Source organism: Pararge aegeria, chromosome 3, assembly GCF_905163445.1.
Source record: "Pararge aegeria chromosome 3, ilParAegt1.1, whole genome shotgun sequence".
NCBI lineage: Eukaryota > Metazoa > Arthropoda > Insecta > Lepidoptera > Nymphalidae > Pararge > Pararge aegeria.
In genome coordinates this window covers 19466141-19490576 of record NC_053182.1, presented here as the reverse complement: position 1 = coordinate 19490576, position 24436 = coordinate 19466141, and the positions used below count along the sequence as shown (strand labels likewise).

Sequence of the window (24436 nt, the reverse complement as noted above, 5' to 3'; positions counted from 1 at the left end):
AACATCTAAAGGATGACAGCGACATTGAGAGGGAAAGGAGGGCGCTTTCGATTCGGTGTAACATGCTGGCACGTAGATTTGGAAGTCAAAATAACTTTATTTAACGCCTACTATCAGTGCTTCTACACGTGCCAGCTCTGGACAATTTTTTTCAAAAAGTCTTTTTCTGCCATAAGAGTGCAATACAACGATGCTTTCCGAATACTCATGGGCCCGTGTAGCATCCTTTTGGGAAAGGATTAGGAACTCTAACAATAGAATACTTAGGGTCGTCTGTGAGGGTATGCCGAGTCCTATTTCAGACTGTCTGTTCATCGAGACTGGAACAAAAAATAAAATAAGAATAAGAAGAAATAAGTTTATTAACTATTTCAGTTAGATGTAAGTTTTAATGTATACATTTAATTATAGATTTCTTTGTATATAAAAGCTGATATATGGGTTTTAGATGCCTCTAATAAAAAACTTTATTATTATTATTATTAATATATTTTTTCAAATTTAATAGCGGGAAAACGAGCAAGTGGAACCTGATGTTAAGCCATTACCGTGAACATCCGCTGCACCAGAGGAGCCACCGATGCGTTGTCTTGCGTTGCGTTGACTTATATGGAATTTGTTCTTCGTCTTCTTTTGATTTATGGCTTTTCAGCAATTCAGCAAAACAGCACACTGTGTAATCATATCTAATGCCATTGACATTTGTAGATGTAAACAAATTTGTTAGTCTGTGAACTCTGTGATTATTATTTTGTAAAAGTACGCACATGCACTGTTTATGAATTCAAGTATAGTGAATTAAACATGAATCTTCTTCCCAAATCCCACAAAGAGTTTAGTGAGAAAGACTACTGGAATAAATTTTTCAAAAAAAGGGGGAATAAAGCTTTCGAATGGTAAAAAGAATTCTTATAGTCAACTGTTGTTTTGCTTTAGAAAATATCAAGTTCAAAAGTAATTTGATCGTTTTTACTACTCGTACAATGTTTTTGCAATGTAATCTTAAAATAGTTAATTTTTTTTTATAGAAAAACATATTTAAAAAAATAACCTGCTGTAAACAAAATCATTCCATCAAAATGCTCCATGATGGATCTTTTCTATTGCCTTTTTCAAATGTCAGGCATAGATGCCTTTGAGAGAAATTTTTATATTATGACCCTGACCCCTGATCCCTGATCTACAAATGCAAGCACAAAAAAGAAAAATTCCCTTACTACAGAGTATTTATTTACCTCTTCTTCTTCTTCTTCTGCTTGTGGCTCAGTTTCGCCTGGTCCCTGGTGTCACGTCGACCGGTTACGATCTATTGTGACGCCGCTGTCTAGATCTCCCAGCAAGCATTGGTCGCCGTCAGTTATTTACCTCTAAATAAAATAAATGTTACAAAATCAGTTCACAAAATGTTCCTGGGTTCCCTATGCATTCATGTGTATTGGCAAGCGGGTAGGGCATTCAAGGAATAAATTTCCAACTTCCGGCTATGTGCCACCAACCTTCCATCAACCTGAAGTATATGTGTTAAGCCTCATATACCTCTAATTACACTGGTGTACATATCAACATTACCGGTCCACAGCCAGGGCATAGGTTTCCTCCCACAATGAGAAGGGTTTAGGCTGGATTGGTGGACTCCAGACACCTTTGAGATCATTATGGAGAACTCTCAGGCATGCAGGTTTCCTCCCAATGTTTTCCTTCACCGTTGAAGCAAGTTATATTTAAATTGATTGAAACGCACATAACTTTGAAAAGTTAGAGGTGTGTGCTGGTATTCGAACTCTGCCCCCCGAAAGTGAAGCTGAAGTCCTAACCACTAAGCTATCACCGCTTCACTGGTGTACCTATGATGAGTATTAACTGTACCTGAGCTTTATCCAAACTATTGTTATTTATTTTAAGGTATGGTGAATATCTCGAGCTATGCACCCATCTACATAAATATATAAAGAAATCTGACATAATTCTTATACCTGGATGTGGTAATTCAAGTCTTAGTGCTGATCTTTACGACATTGGCTACCCAAATATAACTAATATAGATGTTTCGGAAGTTGTAATAAGACAGATGAAAGTAACAAACGCAGATAGAACAAGTATGAGATTTCTATATATGGATGCATTAAATATGACTTTTGAAAATGAAGAGTTTAATGTTGTACTCGATAAAGGCACATTAGATGCCCTCATGCCTGATGATAGCGAAGAAACTAATGAAAGAATAAATAAATATTTTAATGAAATAAAACGTGTGCTAAAAATTAGCGGTAGATTTGTATGTATAACATTATTACAAAGCCACATATTGAGTAAATTGTTGGAGTTCTTTTGTGATAAAACTTGGATGTTCAGAGTGGTCAGATGCCATGAGGCTGAAGAGAAAAATGCTGAGAATGGTGCAGGGATGACTTTGCCCGTGTTTGTTGTAGTGGCTACTAAGTTTAAGGAAATGCCTAAATTAGTAAGTTGCTTTCTATTAGAGTATATAATATATTTTTTGTGGCATACTTGGAGAAACATTAACCCATTTAGTCCCCTGGTTAAGGAAAGTATTTTTATATTTATTTTATCATCGTCATAATCATCATATAAACCACATGGCACCGGGACTGCATAGTCCACCATGCTGTCCCGGTGCAGATAGGTGGACTCCACACACTATTGAGAACATTAGGACATTTGCAGATTTCCTCACAAAGTTTCGTTCACTGTTAAAGCAAATGATATTTCAATTGGTTAAAATGTACAAAACTTACAAAAGCTATAGGATTGTGTTGGGATTTGAACTCGACCCCAAAAGTGATTTTGAACTATTTACTTAAGTTTTATTTAATCAGAGTAATCTCTTGTTTCAAACGTGTCTCATTGTAATATGGACCTTTGAAAAAGTAGATCGAAACTGCAACGTTTCCTACTAGATGACGCAACAGTCGCTATAAGACTGATGTGAAAGGCATATATACTAATTTCGGCATTGACGGTAGGAGAGCCGTAGCTTAATTGGAGGAAGCGCTCAGGCCGCGATTGCCAGAGAGTCGCAGGTTCAAATCCTGTCGGTTCCGAAGATTTTTATATGCATTTTAAATTTATAAAATTGATAATTCCTCCAAGTGTTGGTAAAAACACTAATAAAAAACATTTTTTAATGTTCTGTAATGTTGGTTTTTATCTAAAGTGATTTGCAGATTCTAGAAGTGTGCATGGCCGGTGATAAGATGCAAAGGCTGGAAACAGCTGATCAGCTGAAGGCATGTGTCAAGTTGGCACAGGATGCTGCATTCATCACCAACGGACTTGCTAAAACATCACTCGAAGGTGATGATGAGGTACAGTGTCATATTAAAATTGCTGACAAGGCATTCTTTCCTGTTGAATTCAAAATTTAAATTCAAACTTTCTTTATTCATGTAGGCCTATCACAGGCACTTATGAAGCATTCATACATATATGTTTACATAATTGTAAGGGGATGGTGATAACTTCGTTCCCCAAATTAAACCTAAAGCTACGAGGGTTCCTAACGTTCCCTGGTCTCAGAAGAGCCTACTACAAACTTAGACGCGTAATTTTTTTACAGTAAATTAATATTATGCTATGAAGTTAAAATAATTCACATCCAAGCTTCTTTATTGAAGTATTCCTTAACATTATAATACACGATTGCACGACAGCCGATTGGCGCAGTTTGCAGCGACCCTTCTTTCTGAGTCCAAGGCCGTGGGTTCGATTCCCACAACTGGAAAATGTTTGTGTGATGATCATGAATGTTTTTCAGTGTCTGGGTGTTTATATGTATATTCTAAGTATTTATGTATATTATTCATAAAAATATTCATCAGTCATCTTAGTACCCATAACACAGGCTTCGCTTACTTTGGGGCTAGGTGGCGATGTGTGTATTGTCGTAGTATATTTATTTATTTATTTTATTTATTTAATAGGATTTTTCTAGTTAGACATTGCACATGCTGATTCTTTTGATTTATCAAGTTGGGCCTCAAAGGAAATTTCAGAGTCATTCAGGAATGGAGATATTATTTTTGGAGTACATTTTGTTTATACATGGTCCTAAGAAAAATGAGGTAGACGAAACAGGTAGCTCAAAACGAAGAAAAGAGAAGGGGTAAAGGCCGTAGTACACCACGCTGGCCCAGTGCGGATAGGTGGACTTCACACACCTTTTCAAAACATTATGGAGAACTCTCAGGTATGCAGGTTTCCTCGCGATGTTTTTCTTCATCTTTGAAGCAAGTGATATTTTAATTACTCAAAACCCACATAACTTGAAAAGTTGGAGGTGCGTGCTTGGATTCGAACTTAGCCCCCCGAAAGTGAAGTCGTGCTCCTACCCACTGGTTTATTACCACCGTTTTTGGTTATACATATTATTTATTTATTTTATATGTTGTTAGTACGATTATAAATTGAGCTCCAATATTTGTGGATAACTATAAGACAAATGAATGAATGATGACATTAGCCATTTTACAAGACATGATATTAATATAATACGTACATCCTGCCGAGCCATTAATTAATTAATTAATTTATTTATGAATATCCTTAGTATACGTCTACACAGCTAGCCAAAACGTATACTAAGTCAGTTACAGATGTACATTAAAAAATATTAGTTGATTTGTTTGAACATAATTTAGAAACTTAGCTAAACTTATATTAAATATGTTAATTTGTTGGTGCTGAGCAATCATATTATTAAGAAACGAGAGCGCGCGAAATGTTGGATCATTTTGAGCATAGTGCGTATATACGACGTAACGAATCGAGTGTAAATAGTGGTAAATCTTCCCCCGCAAGTTCGTACCGTTTTATCAGGCACTCGCACAGCTAACGAGCATTTGCTAAGTGTGTCTGGATTGTATTAATGACCTACCGCTATGTGACTGATTCTTCCTTACCGTTCTTAGCACTGATTCATTGTTCTCCAAATGAAGTCTCCTAAAACATTAATAGAGTTGCAAATAATAAAAAGATTACAATTTTACACATATTGCTGTATCACGTGTATTAAGACGACCGATTGGCGCAGTGGGCAGCGACCCTGCTTTCTGAGTCCAAGGCCGTAGGTTCGATTCCCATAACTCGACAATATTTGTGTGATGAACATGAATGTTTTCAGTGTCTGGGTGTTTATCTATATATTGTATAAGTATTTATGTATATTATTCATAAAATTATTCATCAGTTATCTTAGTACCCATAACACAAGCTATGCTTACTTTGGGACTAGATGGCGATGTGTGTATTGTCGTAGTATATTTATTTATTCATCACCTGAACCCAAAGAAAAAAAAATACATTAGATTTTTTAGAGACAAATGTAGAACCCATAAAAATCATATTATAACTCTGTCGGATGAAACGTTCTTCATATACAGGTGACACTAGATTTAATGTTGCCTGGAGATGACAACCCTCGCTACACCCTGTACATAGTGGATCAGAAGAAATCGCAGGCTATCAACAAGTATGCAGTGTTTATTGTGCCACAGGGAAGGTGAGTCTGAAAAAACGTGGGGAGTAAAGACGTGCCACCAAGTAATTTAGCGTTCCGTAACGATAGCGTCTAGAAACCGATTAGAGATATATCGTGTAATATAACTGCTTCAGAACTTTTTTTTATACCACTACAAGTTAGCCTTTGACTGCAATCTCACCTATTGTAAGTGATGATGCAGTCTAAGATGATAGCGGGCTAACCTGCTAGGTAGGGTTTCTACGCAAAATCGCATAGCGGAACGTCTTTGTCGGTGGGCTAGTAACTAGCCACGGCCAAAGCCTCCCACCGGACCGGGAATCGAACTCAGTACCTGCTACTTAAATTCACAGCGCTCACCGTTGCGCCAGGGTCGTCAAGAGTCGTAACTTACAGGTTAGCCCGCTACCATATTAGACTGCTTAGCCATTCTTAGTATGGATTGTATAAGGTATCCTTACCTCATATTATCTGTTCAGGCAATCCCGCCTATGTTTAAAACCAATTAAAGGATTAAACTTTTAGGTTTATTTGGGTTTAAAGACATTTATTCCCATAAAAAGACCTAAGGAAACTTAATTTTCTACAATAAATTAATACATTTCGCCATTAGGCTAAACTAAATTCAATTTTACTATTATCTACTCATTTAATGTATTCGTCTTTAAATTTATTGTTATTAACTAATATATAAGAAGCTAATTTAGTTTTGAATACATTGAATGAGTTTACTTTTTTTATAGGTATAGGTATTCTATTATAAAATTTGGCGCCTTCAAAGGTAAGGCATTTTTTTACCATAATTTGTTCTAGTTCTAGGTAAGGTAAGGAAACTGGCTGGACGAGTTTTATTTTTCTTTTTTGTGATTCCAGTGTTGTTGTTTTCGGCACATTTGAGAACGTTATAAAGAACTCACACGCATGCCGGTTTCCTCACTATTTCTTTCTTCACCGTTATTTTAAATTACTTTAATTAAATAAAAAACGCACGTAACGCCGAAAAGTTAGAGGTGCCGGGGATCTCATTCACCCCGAGAAGGAGGCTAAAGCTCTAACCACTACGCTATAACCGCTTTTTAAATTTTTTAATAACTTTTTAATAAGTTAAAGTAGTAACGACTGAAAGCGTTAAGTAATAGCAAAGTCAGATCGATTTCCTTATTATGTAGGGAAGATATAATGTATATGTAGAATGTATAATGTATATTTAAATAGGTATATGATGTATTTAATATTAGATTCCAGAGTTGTTGTTTACGTTAAAGTGTTTTTTTATAGCGCAAGATATTTATAGATTGTTTTTCACGCAAACAACGTTTTGAGGTGAACGCTGTGCTGTTTATAGTTTTGCTGGAGGGAGTTTTTTAAGAATGTTGTAACAGATCCGTGGAAATTATTTTAGAAATGTTATTTATTGTGCTTTTCAAAATACTTAATATATTTGCTTTGCGCATATACAACGTGTAACAGAATTACGAAATAGTTTTGAAGGATGCATAAGTGTATTTCATAAGGAATCACCCTGTAAAAATATTTAATCATAAGAATCATATTTATTTTTCCATACAAACGAATTCGAAAACTTCTAAGTGTTTACTTATGACAACCCAAATAATATTGAGGATAAAAGACCGACACGTGCATAGTACCGACGCTACGCGACGCGTACCTAATAAAGTTACTGGAGTCACTTGATATTAGTTTTGCATGTGATGTTAGAGCTGTATCTGATTTATTTCAGTAAAAACTATGGCTTTACGGTGGTTTACTCAGAACTTATTAGTTTTCGGTTTCGCAGATAAGTCTCAGAATCAGTACATAATGTACTAAAGCATTTTAAGTATTATTTCGGTTTTCATTTACACGTTGTATGTATTTTTAAGAAAACAAGTTTGACAAAGCAAAAGGTAAAAATATGTGGAATAAAGACTTCCATCTATCATTCTACTATTTTCAGTGGCGGTACTACCATACAAACCGAAAAGCCGGGCTTGCGTTATAATCAATATCTCTTTTAAATTTTTCTCGACTATTCCGAAATGAAATTAATAAAATAATTAAAACTTGATAGTAATGAGGATATAAATACTACTTTTGCTCAATAATGTATATACCTACTCATTGTCTACGTTACTGCAAGCACTACGTTACTCTGGCAGATAGACTCTGTGGTAGCAACCAGCCGAACGGCGCCGCGCCGCGCCGAACTATCACTATCGCGCTCTTCGCGTGTCTTCGTACGCGATCGGAGGTCCCGCTTTGTCTCGCTCACACTCATAAGCTTATATTGGGCTTTTATTTTACTGCTCTCAGATTGTTAAATATGAGCTCAAATTGTGTGCAAATTGTTTCTGTGGCGAAATCAAAAAATAATTGGAGAACGTCCACTGCTGGACATAGGCTTGTTTGTTTTTAAAACTATGTTGTACACACATTGAATAATACAGAAAAAGGAACAAAAAAACAGTAAAATACAACCTTAGAGGAAATCTGACAGAACGGGACGGTGCGGCAAGTAACTACACATAAACTACTAACTATAAAATAATACTAAAGTATACTAAATGGAGAACTCTCAGGCATGCAGGTTTCCTCACGATGTTTTCCTTCACCGTTGAAGCAAGTGATATTTTAATTACTTAAAGCGCACAAAACATAGAAAATTTTGAGGTGCGTGTTGGGATTCGAACTCTGCCCCCGAAAGTGTGTGGAGCCCACCAATCCGCACAGAACCAGCGTAGTGGACTACGGGCTTTATCCCTTTTCATTGTGGCAGGATACCGTGCGGTGGGCCGGTAAAGGGTTGATATAATGATGAGGTTGATACTGCATGGGATAAATACAAAAACTACATAAATAACTATACAACATACTGTATATATATATATATATATATATATATATATATAGGTCTTTTGTAGGGATTTCAAAACAGCAGACCTTTTATGTTATCTGCTCATCTTTTGATGCCCTGATAGACCGTAAGTTATGTGGGTAAAAGTCAGTGGAATAAAAGCGCGGAAACGGTACAGTATAAATTGTTAGATTTTACGACAATTCTCCCATCACGTATTTGTTCGAGTGCAAAGTGATTTGCCCTGAAGATATATATAAGTACGTGCGGTATTACGTGCACGTAGGCTGACAAGACGGCTAGAATAACCTGGACAGTCTCGCGATATTCTGCAATGGGTCCCGTAATTAAGGGGATCCAATTCAGTTTGACAAAGTTACGGTGCGGTGAAAGGTTCCATCAAAGTACTTTTGGAACTCCCTGGCTTTCCCGATTTCATAAGGATGCAGTACATCTTGTAGAAGCCTAACAATCTTTATATATATATTTCTTGTGTGCGTGTGTATGTCACTAAACTCCTCCTAAACGGGTGGACCGATATGAATGATTTTTTTGGTATGCGTTTGGGTGGCACCCTGGATGGTTTAGATTCACAAATCAGCTGGCGACAGATGGCGCTGGGGTCCGCTAGTATTCTATAAAGTAAAACTTGATTTGAAAAAGTCGAAGAAAAGGGTTCAAGTTATACGAAACTGAATGTATTTCAAGCTCGCTTTGCTCTTGCTTGTTTTTTTAATTGATTTCCACTTACTACATAATGTGTATGTAAATATAAGTAATGTGGAGTTATAAATAAATCATTCATTCATTCATTCATTAATTCACTTGAATTGCGCATATTATTGAGACGCCATCTAACTACCTATTCTATGACATTGTCAGTAAATCAAAACAGTCCCTACTGAAATTAGGGTTGAAGTTTTCCTTGGCTAGGTACCTACCACCCTACCGACACAAACGTGCCAAATAGGCGTTTGGATATCATTTCGCGTTGACATCGATAAAGATGAGCAATGATGTCCTGCTAATCATAAGCATGGAGCTGGCAACCCTACGCGAACCGCACTAGTTTAAGTGTTTACACACCCCCGGCCCGCCTACCTGTTCGAGTACGCAGTCGAATTATTGCGTCCAAGTACCCATAGTGCGAGATTGCGCATGCCTCGCAAGTATCTATCGTTTTCGAGTATCGAAACACTATACATCCTCATATCGTATGCGAAAGGTGCAGAGGCCATTTGTGGGTTTTATAATATGATTCCTAATTTAATTTTGGACCTACCAATGTATAAGTTTATAGAATGTGTTAAAACACATTTACTACAGCGAGGTTATTATACAATTGATGAGTTTCTTAATGACAAGGTTGCTTGGAAGCATCCGGCTCCGCTTTCATCTCTCACAAGATAGAAAAATAAATGTTAAAATGTAAAATGTAAATTTTTGATGTTGGAAAAGAGCAACTGCTGAGTTTCTTGCCGGCTTCTTCTCGGTAGAATCTGCCTTCCAAACCGGTAGTAGAGTCACTACACATAGACAGACTTGACGTTTCAAAAGTGCTTATATTAGGCCAACTTGAAATAAATGATTTTTTATTTTGATTTTGTATAAAATTTGATTCATGTTTTTTTTCTCTTATCGCCTCTGTAGTTCTGGAAACTTGTCATTAATGGCGAGATAACCATTTCAAATTGGCAAGACTGAGTGATAGAATGTTAAATAGCATAGGCCGGTGTCGGTTAGCAACGGCACCGGAGCACTAAATAACCCTGCTACCCAAAAAGTTATTAGTTATGGGCATCATTTTTGGGCGCCAATAAACAAACTGTTAATATAAGCATCACTTTTGAAGATGAGTGCCTATACACAAAATGATCTTGGGGTATGGGCTGACGCCGAAGTTTTAGCAGTAGATATTTGTAGATTGTTAATTTTTGCTGACAGATAGTGGTTACCACAGAATTCATTGTAAAGAAATCAAGTCACAAGTAGTTGCTGTTAACAAGCGACACTAAACCGTAGCGTGTGGAAATCCCTATGTTCACGTCTAATGATGATAATGTTACCAATCCCTTATGCAAAAACCATATTTGTCAATTATGTTGCCTTCTATATTGATGCCAACGATCAAGGTCAAACGTCGTTGCGATTCGTCAGCGAGTTGCGAATTGTACTAACACGCACTAACACAACAGTCTTGTATCGTTTTAGATTGCTGTCGGAAACGTTACTGGACAACCGCGTTTCGGAAAATTTGCTTTAAATTAAATCATAATTTTTGAATTTAATTTTTTTTTGTAAATAGTGGAAGTACTGAAATTAATATGCGTTAAAGTGTTGTTCGTTTGTGTATAATATTTAAATTTATTCAGGTAGGTCTAAAAGGAATTCTTATTTGGTAGCATAATAATATAATATAATTACAAGTGGTGAATAGTGGGTGGTGTTGATTGTTTATGGTGGTCTATTTCTGACCAGTAATGTGCTGGAGAAGCGTCGTCAGCCTACTTCTATGGGTGGCCACCTTTGAATCTCCTAGGTCGAATATCTCAACAATAAATCAAATATAATTCCAATTAGTGTATGATAATAATTACAAACTAGCATTAATATTTATATTATTATTATTTTTATTTATTTTCTGTATATTATAAGTATTTATGTATATTATTTATAGAAATATTCATCAGTCATCTTAGTACCCATAACACAAGCTACGCTTACTTTGGGGCTAGAAGGCGATGTGTGTATTGTCGTAGTATATTTATTTATTTTATTTAATATTTACAATACATATAAGCCGTCTAACTGTTCACTTATGGGCATGGTACCCAAAATGCTGGCTCTATTGCCCCTTTGAATTGCTAGACTTAGCCGTTGGGCTAAATAAGCGCCAGCTCTTGGGTCACCAGACGTCAAGTTCACGATGTTAATAAAAATTTTCGTGTCCGACGACCATGGGCCCAGTCTCAAACGCAAGCGCCGTAGAAACGTAGTAATTACAAATAACGGAGTAAATCAAATTAAATATCCTTTATTCAAATTTATTTATTTGTATAGTTTTTTAATATATTGAACGTTGGCATCTGTCATATTAATAGTATTGAAGTGTTTGTCTGTGGTTTTAAACTGTCTCATTGATTAAGTGCTTAGCATATTCGATAACGGATCATGTGTTCTAGTTCCGAGACGAAAACTGTTTTCTGCTGAAAGAATTTTAGTAGCTATAGATTACTTCCTATATATCGAAGAGCAGTTATAGCCAGTTTTCTGCTGAAAAAATTTTAGTAGGTACCAACCTGGAATTAGAAATTAGGCATTATATAAATAACTTCCTATATCTCGAAGAGCAGTTATAGCCATTGGTACCAGTTTTTTAATTACTCTAATGTGGACTCATCATCATATCAAGCCATTACCGGGCCAGTTCAGGGAACGTATGTCTTCCCAGTGGCGTGCATAGAGGGTATGCACAGGGTATGCAGATGATTTAAAATGAAGAAAATCTCCAGTACGAATGGTAAATACTTAGGTTAGGCTTTTTTTAACTCTTACAATGCCTATCCTTAAGTTTTTTCTAATTCGTACTGGAGATTTTCTTCATTATACATCGTCTGCATACCCTGTGCATACCCTCTATGCACGCCACTGGCTCCCACTGTCCCACAGAGGAAGGATTCAGGCCGTAGCCCACCACGCTGGCCCAGTGTGGACATCACACGCCTTAGACAACATAATTGTGTATTGTCAGGCATGCAGGTTTTCTCACGATGTTTTCCCTTCAACGTTAAAGCAAAATATTTTTATTACTTAAAACGCACATAACTTACAAAAGTTAGAGGTGCGTGCTGGGATTCGAACTCGCCCCCCTGATAGTGAAATCGAAGTCCTGACCACTGGGCTATCATCGGTTCATATAGTCTGGGTTGGCTGACTATTATTATCACATGATAGAGATAATAAAACCGATTGTAACGACGGTTAGATATGGATTTTTTTTAGCATATTTTTTGTCTGACTCGAATATCGAACCTGTGATCTCGTGAATATGTTAACCACTAGACATTTAGACACCATCATAACTATCACTAAGTTAGCCTGTTAGACACAAGAAGTAATCATCAACATCGTAATCATTTTGACGGCCGAGTGGCGCAGTGGGCAGCGAACCTGCTTTCTGAGTCGAGGCCGTGGGTTCGTTTTCCACAACTGGAAAATGTTCGTGTGATGAACATGATTGTTGTCAGTGTCTGGGTGTTTATCTGTATATTATAAGTAACTCTGTGTATAATATTCATAGAAATATTCATCAGTCATCTTAGTACCCATAACACAAGCTACGCTTACTTTGGGGCTAGATGGCGTTGTGTTTAATGAAGTAGTATATTTATATCATCAGACTACTAACTTCCTTCCCAATAAGCTAGACTTAACGTGCTCTGCGAAGCACTGGGGTGTATCACCGCCATTTTCCAAACTCCGGGCTGGAATTTCTTGGCAAGAATTGAACAAGAATTTCTTGATATAATAACTCAATACAATTCACTGGCACGATTTGGGTATCGAATCCAGGGTCTCGTGATTTACTGTCAAATATAATATCCACTAGACCAACGCAGTTAAAACGTCAAATAAAAGGCGTAAATCTAAACTGTCATCAGCGCGCGGAGCATCCGTCACGTCACAGTCACGGCAAATTACAATAAACGCTTTGCAGTTGACTTTACTTACGCGGAACGATTTATTTATATTTAAGCCCCGATGCAAAAATGACAGGGTGTTACAAGTTTGATGTGTCTGTTTGTTTTTGTGTGTGTGCGCGCGTGTGTATGTGTGTGTGTGTGTTGTTTTTTTGTTTTGTTCTTAAGGTGAAAAAGTCGGGATTGATGTTTGATGAAATTCGGTTCAAGATGGCCGCCAACACAAAATGGCAAATTACTTTTTTTTTTGTTCAGAACTCCCTCAATATGGGCATCAAATGAAAGGGCTTAACTACTTAGACTATAAGATGAAAGAATATAGTATTTTTTCATCATTAACTAATTTCGAAACATGCAAGTATCGCTATTTGTTACGATGACAAATAGCATCGAATCAGTGTCGCTAACATATCTTATATTTCTAACTAACTTTACTAACTTGAAAAAAATATAAAAAAAAAAAAATTGGAAACTCATCTATTATGTAACTATAGAGTTAGAGATGTGAATCTGTGATAGCGCATTGGGTAGGAGCTCGACTTCACATTCGGGGGGCCGAGTTCGAATCCCAGCACGCACCTCTAACTTTTCTAAGTTATGTGTGTTTTAAGTAATTAAAATATCACTTGCTTCAGCGGTGATGGAAAACATCGTGAGGAAACCTGCATGCCTGAGAGTTCTACATAATGTTCTCAAAGGTGTGTGGAGTCCACCAATCTGCACTGGGCCAGCGTAGTGGACTACGGCCTTAACTCCTTCTCATTGTGGGAGGAGACCCGTGCTCTGTAGTGGACCGGTAATGGGTTGATATGATGATGATGGCTCAGGCAATCTAATAAGTGGTCGGTAGGTCTTATTGAAGTACTTTATGGAACTAGTCGAGTGCCGTTTGCTTTGTCAGTAGTTCAGTAATGGTAAATGATTAGGTACACTCTTAATTTTCACTGAGTATAGGTACCAGGAAATCATCAAACGAGTATGTGAAACATACTTGAGGCCTATTTGAATAAATAACGTTTTGGCTCCGATTTAACACATAATTTATGTAGTTTAAGGGCTTTGACATTCACCCAAATAAACGCGAAGATCTTGTTTCTTGAATACTATCTTTAATTTGTATCCTTCGTACGAGATTTGTGCGCAAACGTCGAGTCGATTTCAAGTATCGAAACACTTTACCATTAAATTAAAATGAATCTAATACTCGTAGCTTTAAAGTACTAATTTCTATATAAAGGATTCTTCAAGACATATTGGCTAACTTAAGCTTTGATACTTAAGTAAATTTTACTCTGATGAAGCTTTTAAGAATACGACTACTCCATATATTCACGTAGATTTTCGTCCGACTAAGCAATAAGAGTATCAAGGTGGATTACGTTATAATGTTTAACCAAAAAGTGTTACCCTCTTTGGCGATGAAAAGGTTATTCAACTTATAGTACCTACTAACATTCCCAAATACGGTTAACGTCACGTACCAAGTAATCTGTATATTATAAGTATTTTATGTATATTATTTATAAAATATTCATCAGTCATCGTAGTACCAATAACACAAGCTACGCTTACTTTGGGGCTTGATGGCGATGTGTGTATTGTCGTAGTATATTTATTTATTTATTTATTATTATATTTCTCATCAACATGTTTTCCAATGAGAGAAATGACGTCCCAACTTCAGTCTTCACATACCGCGGAATAAGGCCACGAAGAATTTTAATTTCTTCAATAGATGATTGCTCTTACGGTTATGAGCTTCGAACTGCAGCTTTAAAGCAAAGTAGAGAGGGAAGCGGTGATAGCCCAGTGGGTACAAGCTCGACTTCACTTTCAGGAGGCCGAGTTCAAATCCCAGCTTTTCAAAATTATGTGCGTTGTAAGTAATTAAAATATAAATTGCTTCAGCGGTGAAGGAAGCCTGCATTTTCCATTATGTTCTCAAAGGTGTTTGGTGTCCACCAATTCGCACTGGGCCAGCGTGGTGTACTACGGCTTTAACCCGTTATCATTGCGGAAGGCCCGTGCCCTGTAGCGGGCCGGAAATGGGTTGCTGTGATGATGATGAGTTAAGGTCTATTATACTTTAACATCGCATTGTTTCGATACTCGATAACCCCTTTACGGTTGCGAGAGTGCAAATATCATACTAATGGTACAGCCGCTCGGTGAATAAATATGAAACTTGGCGCACCACTGCCAATCATATATCGTTCTCCAAACGCAGTTAAACAACTAATAATATCAGCAATTCTAAATACACTCGGCATAATGAAGAGGCTCATTGCCAAAGCTGCCATATTGTTGTTGTTGATGTTGCGACCGCATTGCATTTCGGTGCCCATTGCGATCCGGCACTGGATTCTTGAATGCAGAATGCATGTTTATTTTAGAGGTGTCCCTGATTCATACATGTTGCATTGACGAGGACTATTTCTGGGGCAGATACTGTCACATGTCATAATATTATCTATTCTTGATTTCGAATTTTAGATTGACTGCATTCTTCAATCTCTGGTGGCGGTAAGTAATGAAGCGATCTAAAGTGGATGGGTGGGCTTACTTTTACAGGGCATGACAGTTTAAACAGCGAGTTTAATAAAACCCACAAACCTAATCGGTTGCTACGCGGCATTTTTATGGTACGCTTGGCAGAACGTCTGCGTCGGGAGGGTGGTAACTTATCAAGGCCAAAGACTCCCACCATACAAATACACCTTTTTCGGCGGGAAGTTTTATCGCAATTTATAAGTATCATATCATACTTATTACTACTTACGTGCACTACTGGACGAAGACTAAGGTATTTCCAAATGTAACATCCTCGGGTCTAAATAGGTGTACGGTTCTCTACAAATTGTTGCATATCTGGCCTAGTCGAGACTGTAGGACCTACACATACAATGTTTTCGCCATCTTTATGACCCCGTTCCCGCTTTAACTTCGCACCTAGTGGAGCTCCACTCGGTGCGAACTTGGCGAGGTTGAGAGGTTGACCACATAGCTGTGTGGTCAATTTGGATTCTTCCATGACTCTCCTTATTTTTGACCAGAACACGTAATTTTTTTGGTCACTATCAACAGAATCAGATGAGTGCAAGTTGCACCCGTTATTGCTTCATGGGCACATACATAAACAGGCAGATTTTGCGAAATGTAATTAATCGTTATGCAATTCTTTGAGAACATTATGGACTCTCAGGCATGCAGGTTTTCTCACGATGTTTTCGTTCTCCGTTGGCACATGTGATACATAATTCCTCCTAAAAACGTACGACTCTGAAAATAAAGAGGTACCGGGTATCATCTTTATTAGAAAATCAATAAACAAAACAATCCACACTAATATCACTTAAACAAAAAAGAAACAAAAACTCAGTTTCCTTACCTTGCCTAGAACTAGAACAAATTATGGTATTTTATAAATATACCCATAAAATACCCATAAAAAATGTAAACTCATTCAATGTATCGAATACATCGAATGAGTAGATAATAGTAAAATTGAATTTAGTTTAGTCTAATGGCGAAGTGTATTAATCTTAATATATATAAATCTCCTGTCACGATGTTTGTCCGCGATGGACTCCTAAACTACTGAACCGATTTTAAATTAAATTGGCACACCGTGAGCAGTCTGGTCCAACTTAAGAGATAGGATAGCTTAGATCTTTAAGTAAAGTCGCAATTTTATTTTATTGCAAATTTTTTGTCTATAATTAATTGACAGTCACATGTTATATATATACTACTATACTCATTTAAGGCTTAGCGATACTGAATACTTTAAAAACAAAATCAAACGCAGACGAAGTCGCGGGCAACAGCTAGTTTATTATAGAAAATTAAGTTTCTTATGCAAGTGACTTAGGTATTTTTATCGGAATAAATGTCTTTAAACCGAAACCTTAACCTGGCTAAGTTGGTTGTGGACTTATCTTAGACCAGGGCGCGTTACGAACCCTACTAGCTTTAGTTTTATGTTAACGTATGCATTTATCACCATCACCTAACATTAGTGTTAACATGTTAAATGTATGAACGCTTCATAAGTGCCTGTGTTGCCTGCGATAGATCTTCTATATAAATAAAACATTTTTTTTAAATTTGAAACTGCACCATCGAAAGGGAAGCCGAAGGCTTGCCCACAAGTGGGCTGGTGATGTGTTGATGATGATGATGAAGTAACAAGTTGTTTTATCACAGGGAATCCGAGTGGCTCTTCGGCACACCGGCGGGTAGGCGTCAGTTGCAGGAATCAGCTCGGTTCGGCAGACTCGTGGTGGCCGTGTTGCGGCGGGGCCACGTGTTCGAGAGCCTCGACGCGGTGAAAGAGGAGCTGGCGCACTCCGCCAAGATGCTGGTGCCCAACGGGTTCACTGGACAGGTGACTGGAGATTGCTTGCGTTATTATTATATTTCCAGCGTCGTAGTTAAGAATACAGTTTTAAGGAGATTGGAGACGTGGAGATTCAGAAAAAAAAATTCAAAATTCATGTATTTCAAGTAGACCCAGTTTATAAGCACTTTTGAAACGGTAACAGTTCATCATAGGACCAAAACCCCTTAGTTACATATTATTATTGTTATTGTTTGTTTGCTAGGTTTAATTGGTTTGATTTCTTGGAACTTGTACAGTGTTTTCATATTGCTCTGTGCATATACCTAAGTCGTCAGAAAATAACATATGGTTAGAGTCTTCAGTAGCTTTGGGTATCTCATGAATAGGTACATAGGAATTTATTTGTTAGTGACTCGAAACGAACCATTGTACCAAGGTTAGCAACTCATCAGCGGCAAGGATTTGCTCAATGATTGGCTTTTGTGACAGCTCATATTTAGACGTAATTGTGGTCAAAGAGCCTTCAAAATTTTGAATTTGATGATTTAGACCTTTTTATTTTTTAGTACTGATTATACCGAACCCTCCCGCTGGGAGAGGCCTTACGTCCAACAGGGGATTCGAGAAGCGCGCACGATAGGCAGATGCGCAGTCTCTCATAGTATTTCAGGTTTAAGAGCTTCGGAACTGTACGCTGAATAGTGGCAGACAATCGCTTGGGGCGCAAACCATTGGAGTTTGGGAATCCCCACAAAATACCATTTTCCCCAGATTATGGGGAAAACGTTTACGTTTAGAACACTGGAGGTAAAAAAAATACTGTCAAATGCTAAATATAATGAAGTGACCATATTCGTAAACTTAAAACTAAAGCAACGAGGGTTCCAAATGCGCCCTGGTCTAAGAAGAAGCCCACAACAAACTTAGCCGGGTGATTTTTTTTGTTATCACCATCTGACATTGTCATTTAAAATTATTAGAATTTTTTGAATTTAGAAATGTTTTTATGCACATACATTAAATTTTCAAATATGTACTGACTATACACTGTCATTATCTTTGATACTTCAATATTAGTCATATACATTAATCCTGTGCTTCCAGATGCCGTTCTTGTCGCTCGGCAGCGACGTGGGTCGCCGCGTCAAAGTGCACGAAGGCTCGTCCAAGGTTTCCGGGGATTACGTGGTGGAGGACGTCGACGTAGAAGGCGCCACGTACCGCCGGCTCGTGTTCCTCGACAACCAATTCCTGGTGCAGTCGGAGGCTAAACTGAAGACTGGTAAGTAATCTATACATATAATATAATCGGAAACCGTAAAAAAAACACCCAGTTTGTTGTGGGCTTCTTCTTAGACCAGGGCGCGTTTGGAACCCTCGTAGCTTTAGTTTTAAGTTTACGAATGTAGTTTTCGCCATCACTACTCACTGCTATGTTCACATTTTGTATATTATCAACGCCATCAAAAGTGCCATCTATGTGCCTATTCGAAAAAAGAAATATTTGACTTTGACTTTGACTTTGGAGTGTTTGTTTGTAATATTGATTTTAATATATATATACAGTACATACACCAAAATAACATTTTTTATAATTTATGTCTGTCAGTCTGCCTATTTGGGACTGTTTGGGATTTTAAAGTACTTTGGATAATATGAACCCCTCGTTCGACTGAGTAGTAAGGGCTAATATGTAGGGAAATAAAGAAAAAAATCGATTTCTTTTTCAGTTAAAAGAAAAAACAAGTCGAAGCAAGTGGTGGACTTTGGTCATATAACTGTGTATCACGCCTTCATGTCCGTCGGTGTGCAGTTAACTAACAATCAAAAAGTGGCTGTACTGGGCCTAGGCGGTGGCAGCCTCTGTATGTTCCTCAAGAAATGCTTTGGTGATCTGAAGGTAAGCTAACCACCTGCGCCGTGTACCGGATTTCTGACCAGGTTAGGTATACAATATTGACGGCCGATCGGCGCAGTGGGCAGCGACTCTGCTTTCCTAGTCAAAGGCCGTGGGTTCGATTCCCACAGCTGGAAAATGCTTGTGTGATGAACAGGAATGTTTTTCAGTATCTGGGTGTTTATATGTATTTTATGTATACTGTCCATAAAAAAATATTCATCAGTCATCTTAGCACCCATAACACAAGCTACGCTTACTTTGGGGCTAGATGGTGATGTGTGAGTTATCGTAGTATATTTATTTATTTATTTAATATATATAATATTATGAGAATGGCATTACAAATCCATCTCATAAAGAAGTTTTTTTTTTTTTTTAATTTTTAGGGTAGGCAATGCTTTTAAGCATGTATGAAGTGCATAATAGTAATAGGACTTATTTAATATTGATATAATGTTGTACTGAATTTCATTATAACACTCCTTCGTTTATTTTATTGGATGATAATGAATGATATAAGGTTACTAAAATAACCTTGAGTATGAATTGCTCTAACTTCTTAGCTAAATATTAACTAACAACAAGATGGTGATAACAAAGAAAAAAGTTTGTTGTTGGCTCTTTTTATACTATGGGAGTAGATACATTCTTGTATGTAACTGTTGATAATTAGATATTAAAACGCTCATTTTTTAATACCCCTACAGTTGCATAAATAACTGTAAAGTAATCCTTAATATTATAAAAGGATTTTCATACAAGCTAACGTTTTATGTTAACTATCAATAACTCTTGTAAACGACCGTTGCTAATAAACAATTAAAAAAACAATTCAGTATTATATATAACAGAATAATTAAAGCACTTAATATATACCAATTAAAGTCTTACGATTGTAAAACAATAACTTCTCAATGGTTACAATCACTAACATATGAAAAAACTGAACTTCTTTTGCAACTGCTCAAATAAGAGTCATTATATTTATTAAACAATAAGGTTTATTACTTAAGTAATAATCAGCCTCACGCATACACACGCACGCACGCAAGCACGTTCACACACATACACATACACACACACGCACGCGCACACACACACACACACACACACACACACACACACACACGCACGTACACATAACATAATCGCACTCACACTGCATGTTTTTCTCGCATATCAGAAATAAAAAAAAGACATTAACACATTTTTTATTTCAATTTATTTATATAATACATTTATATAAATAAATTTAAATAAAAATGTGTTAATGTGTTTTGTAATGGAAGAGCGAGATCTGCTGGCACAGGTTTTAAACTTAACAGAAGTTCTCCGCCTTATCTGCTATTGTTTTATGTGAACAAATAAATTTTCATTTCATTTCTTGTTGAATATTGCAGGTGACAGCCGTAGACTTGGACCCGGCGATGCTAGAAGTCGCAAAGAACCACTTCGAGTGCGAGGTGGACGAAAAACTCGAGGTGCAGATCAAAGATGGCCTCGACTTCTTGAGGGACGAAGCGGAGAGTGGTAATTATAATCCTAACATAATAATATAAATGGGAAAGTGTTTGTTTGTTTGTCCTTGCATCATGCTACAACAAACGAATATATTTTTGAAGTTATACTTCTTTAACGGCGTTAGGAAAAATCATGGGAGTGAAATTGTACAATGTGACGAAATTTCAACAGGATGATGGTAGTTGCGAAACCGAGTGAGAGGGGAATACATCGTCCGCCAGCTCACTTTTTACGATGCGCGCGCACACCGTAACCAAAAACCGACACCCTGAACTTAGCTATAGTCGACATTTTACTTTAAAAAAAAAGGTTTGACAGTGTACATTTTCAATTGTCAAAGTCTGCGGGCTCATTCCGGTGATTTAATTAAATTATACAAAAATCTCAAATTTTCAATGATACTTGTTGGTCCGAGAATAAGATAACTAGATAATGCGTTATAATAAAACCTTCAATATTTATAATAACTTTTTTTCTATTGGCAGTGTCGTTCCCTCTACAAACGTAGAATAATACGTAAGATAAACACTTTTAAAATATATTTGTCTTATAACGCCAAAGAAGCATAACTTCCAACGCGTGTACATAAGTAAACACACGTTTTTTTTTATATACAACATGTAACAGAATTACCAAATAATATTGTCCGAAGTATATTTCATAATGATTCCACCTGTTGTGCACTGGGTTTCTTACCAGGGTATGCATACAGCAACAAAATTGCATAAAACGGCAGAAATTTTCTTCCTGCACGAGTTATATATCAATTTTGGGGTAGGCAGTGCATTTGTGCATGTATGAAGTGCACGCACCTGTTAATAGAAGTTGATCAAAAGAAGCAGCCAGATGATGATGATATCCAAAGCTTATGGTTTTACCTTCAAGGCAATCAGTACGGAGCGGTGCTCTTCGACATGGACAGCAAGGATCGTACCGTCGGGTTGTCGTGCCCGCCACGCCAGTTTTTGAGCGACGAAGTTCTGCAGCACGTCAACCGGGTACTGAACAACGATGGTGAGCATCTCTCTGTTGTCTATCTTTCTCTTTTACACTCACTTTGTTATCTCACATCGCTAAACGGAACCCTTATAGAAACACTTTTTTTTAATTTTTTATTTGGTAACTATGACCCATCTACACTATAACATAACAGAATCAAAAACTAAACTAAATAAAAAAAAACTTCCATGAAATATTAATATGCAATATACAAAAAGTTATAAATTTTGAATGTAGAATTTCTGCGTCGAGGCAGCCCTACGTGGAGTTTAATATACAGCTTGTCAATCGTGGAGTCGTATCGATTTATTAATGCTTTTAGACTTTGTTGTCTATCTGTCCGTTTGTTCGTACCTTTCTCGTTGCCTTCTCGTGCGCTCTAAAGCAGGCTGGAAATTAGTCTATAATAAAGTCTATAAATTAGTCTGTAATGATGAAATTACATGTACGTGGTCGAGTTGGAATCCCAGAACGCACCTCTAACTTATCTATAATGACGGCCTGCTTTCTGAGTCCAAGGCCGTGGGTTCCGCCGACTGGAAAATGTTTGTATGATGAACATGAATGTTTTTCAGCGTCTGGGTGTTTATATGTATATTATAAGTAGGTATTTATTATATTATTTATAAAATATATTTATCAGTTTTCTTAGTACCCATAAAACAAGCTACGCTTACTTTGGGACTAGATGGCGATGTGTGTTTTATCGTAGTATATTTATTTATTTATTATCTAAGTTATGTGCGTTTTACGTAATTAAAATATCACTTGCTTTAACGGTGAAGGAAAACATCGTAAGGAAACCTGCATGTCTGAGAGTTCTACATAATGTTCTCAAAGGTGTGTGGAGTCCACCAATCCGCACTGGGCCAGCTTGGTGGACTACGGCCTTAACCCCTTTTCATTGTGGGAGGAGACCCGTGGACCGGTGGTGGGTTGATTATGATGATGATGAAAAAGATATCTAGGTGTGGTGGGGAAACCGATTTTATTTTGAACACAGAACAGAAAATTATATCTAGAATTTGTTTAATATTAAAATAAACTCTTTTTCGGTATCTGAAATCTTTGTTTATAGATAATGTCTACTTACTTTTTGAAGGCCGTTTGGCGCAGTGGGCAGTGGTCCTGGTTACTGAGTCTAAGGCCGTTGGTTCAATTGCCACAACTGGAAAATGTTCGTGTGATGAACTTGAATGTTTTTTAGTGTCTGGGTGTTTATCTGTATATTTTAAGTATTTATTTACATTATTCGTAAACATTTATCAGCTATCTTCATAACACAAGCTACGCTCACTTTGGGGCTAGATGGCGATGTATGTACTGTCCTAATATATTTATTTATTTCTTTTCAGGCCAATTTATCCTCAATCTAGTCTGTCGAGACACGCAACTTCACGAAACCATAATGACGACGCTAAAGAAACACTTCAAACATTTAGTCGCCGTCAAACTCTACGAGGACGTCAACGAAGTGGTATTCGCGACTAATGGCAATAGACAATACTCTATGGACAGTTTCGAAGAGGCCGCAAGGACTCTCAATGCGTCCGCGAGAGAAAGGAATTTGGTTAAAATCAAATGTGTGGACCTGAAAGACTTTTTGCAATCAATTACTATTGTTTCATAGTATTGCCAAATTTTGCGACTTTGTACCTACAATTGTATAAGAATTATTTAAGAAGAAGAAGAAGAAATACTTTATTGCACACAAACATCAGAATATACATAAAATATAGAATAAACAACAACAAGAATTGTAGGCATGCAAATGCAATTATTTTGTGCTAAAACATTGCATACATCGTCTGTAGCATACTACTGGCATAACTAATGGCATCACCAATATAGATAGATTTTAAAACGGACTTTTGAAACGCCCGCTAGGGATGGTAAAAAAAAAAATGTGTAAACCTAAAATACTTTATGCAATCTTTTATTGAATAATTTCGCAGCACGCATTAGTCTACAATATGCTAGTGGCATAACTAAGGAAGTCCCCTTTTTTAATAGTATCCCAACACACAAGGGGTGGGAAGCTAGTTACAATCCAATGTGAACTTCAAAAATTTCATGCAATCGATTACGTTTCATAGATTTATATAATAAAAGTGGACTAATTTGAGCTTTATCTTAAGCTTCATAAGTTCCATTTTACTCTGTCATTACCGTGTTTTAAAACTCTATAACGTATATATTTTATGCTAAGGGTGTTGGGGGCGAATAAAGACTACTTTTTGCCCGGGAAATATTTTAGTACCAAAATTCCACTGACGAAGAACTGAAGGACTGAAGAAAACGCGGACATCTTCTAGAATTTATAGTTTGCAAAACTTTGCTGAGTCCGATCAAATGTTGGTATTTTCTGTGGCCTCGGATGTTTGCAGTGTAGTAAGAGCTCTACAAGATTGTTATTGTTAAAATTATAATGTTAATAAATATGTAAAAATGTATATTTTATAAATGTTAATTTAGGGCCACCGCAAATAACAAACTTATTTGCCGTTAGTTGATCCACTTTGCGTCAATGAAAAGGCGCTATTACATACATTTATTATAATTGAGATCAATATTTAAATTATATAATTTTTGTTTTAGTTAAAATATGACTGATGCTTTAATC

At 36.9% G+C, this 24436-nt stretch overlaps 1 protein-coding gene across 2 annotated transcripts; it reads left to right on the top strand.

Annotated features, from left to right (window-relative positions):
* The first annotated feature begins 744 nt into the window (after positions 1-744).
* LOC120637088 (eEF1A lysine and N-terminal methyltransferase homolog) lies at positions 745-24436 on the top strand. Of its 2 annotated transcripts, XM_039908723.1 has the most exons (11): positions 745-896; positions 1903-2461; positions 3186-3326; positions 5400-5518; positions 17258-17438; positions 18498-18675; positions 19124-19293; positions 20694-20823; positions 21700-21828; positions 23169-23484; positions 23589-24436. In XM_039908723.1, the coding sequence occupies exons 1-10, from the start codon at positions 805-807 to the stop codon at positions 23441-23443; spliced, it is 1974 nt and encodes a 657-aa protein (XP_039764657.1). In that variant the 5' UTR covers positions 745-804; the 3' UTR covers positions 23444-23484; positions 23589-24436. The 2 variants fall into 2 exon arrangements, with proteins under 2 accessions (XP_039764657.1, XP_039764656.1); XM_039908722.1 differs by having other exon boundaries at positions 23169-24436.

Coding starts and splice junctions, on each gene's coding strand:
- LOC120637088 (XM_039908723.1), top strand. CDS start 805: ATGAATCTTCTTCCCAAATCCCACAAAGAGTTTAGTGAGAAAGACTAC. Junction 3,327..5,399: donor CACTCGAAGGTGATGATGAG/GTACAGTGTCAT, acceptor CTTCATATACAG/GTGACACTAGATTTAATGTT. Junction 18,676..19,123: donor GGAGGCTAAACTGAAGACTG/GTAAGTAATCTA, acceptor TTTCTTTTTCAG/TTAAAAGAAAAAACAAGTCG.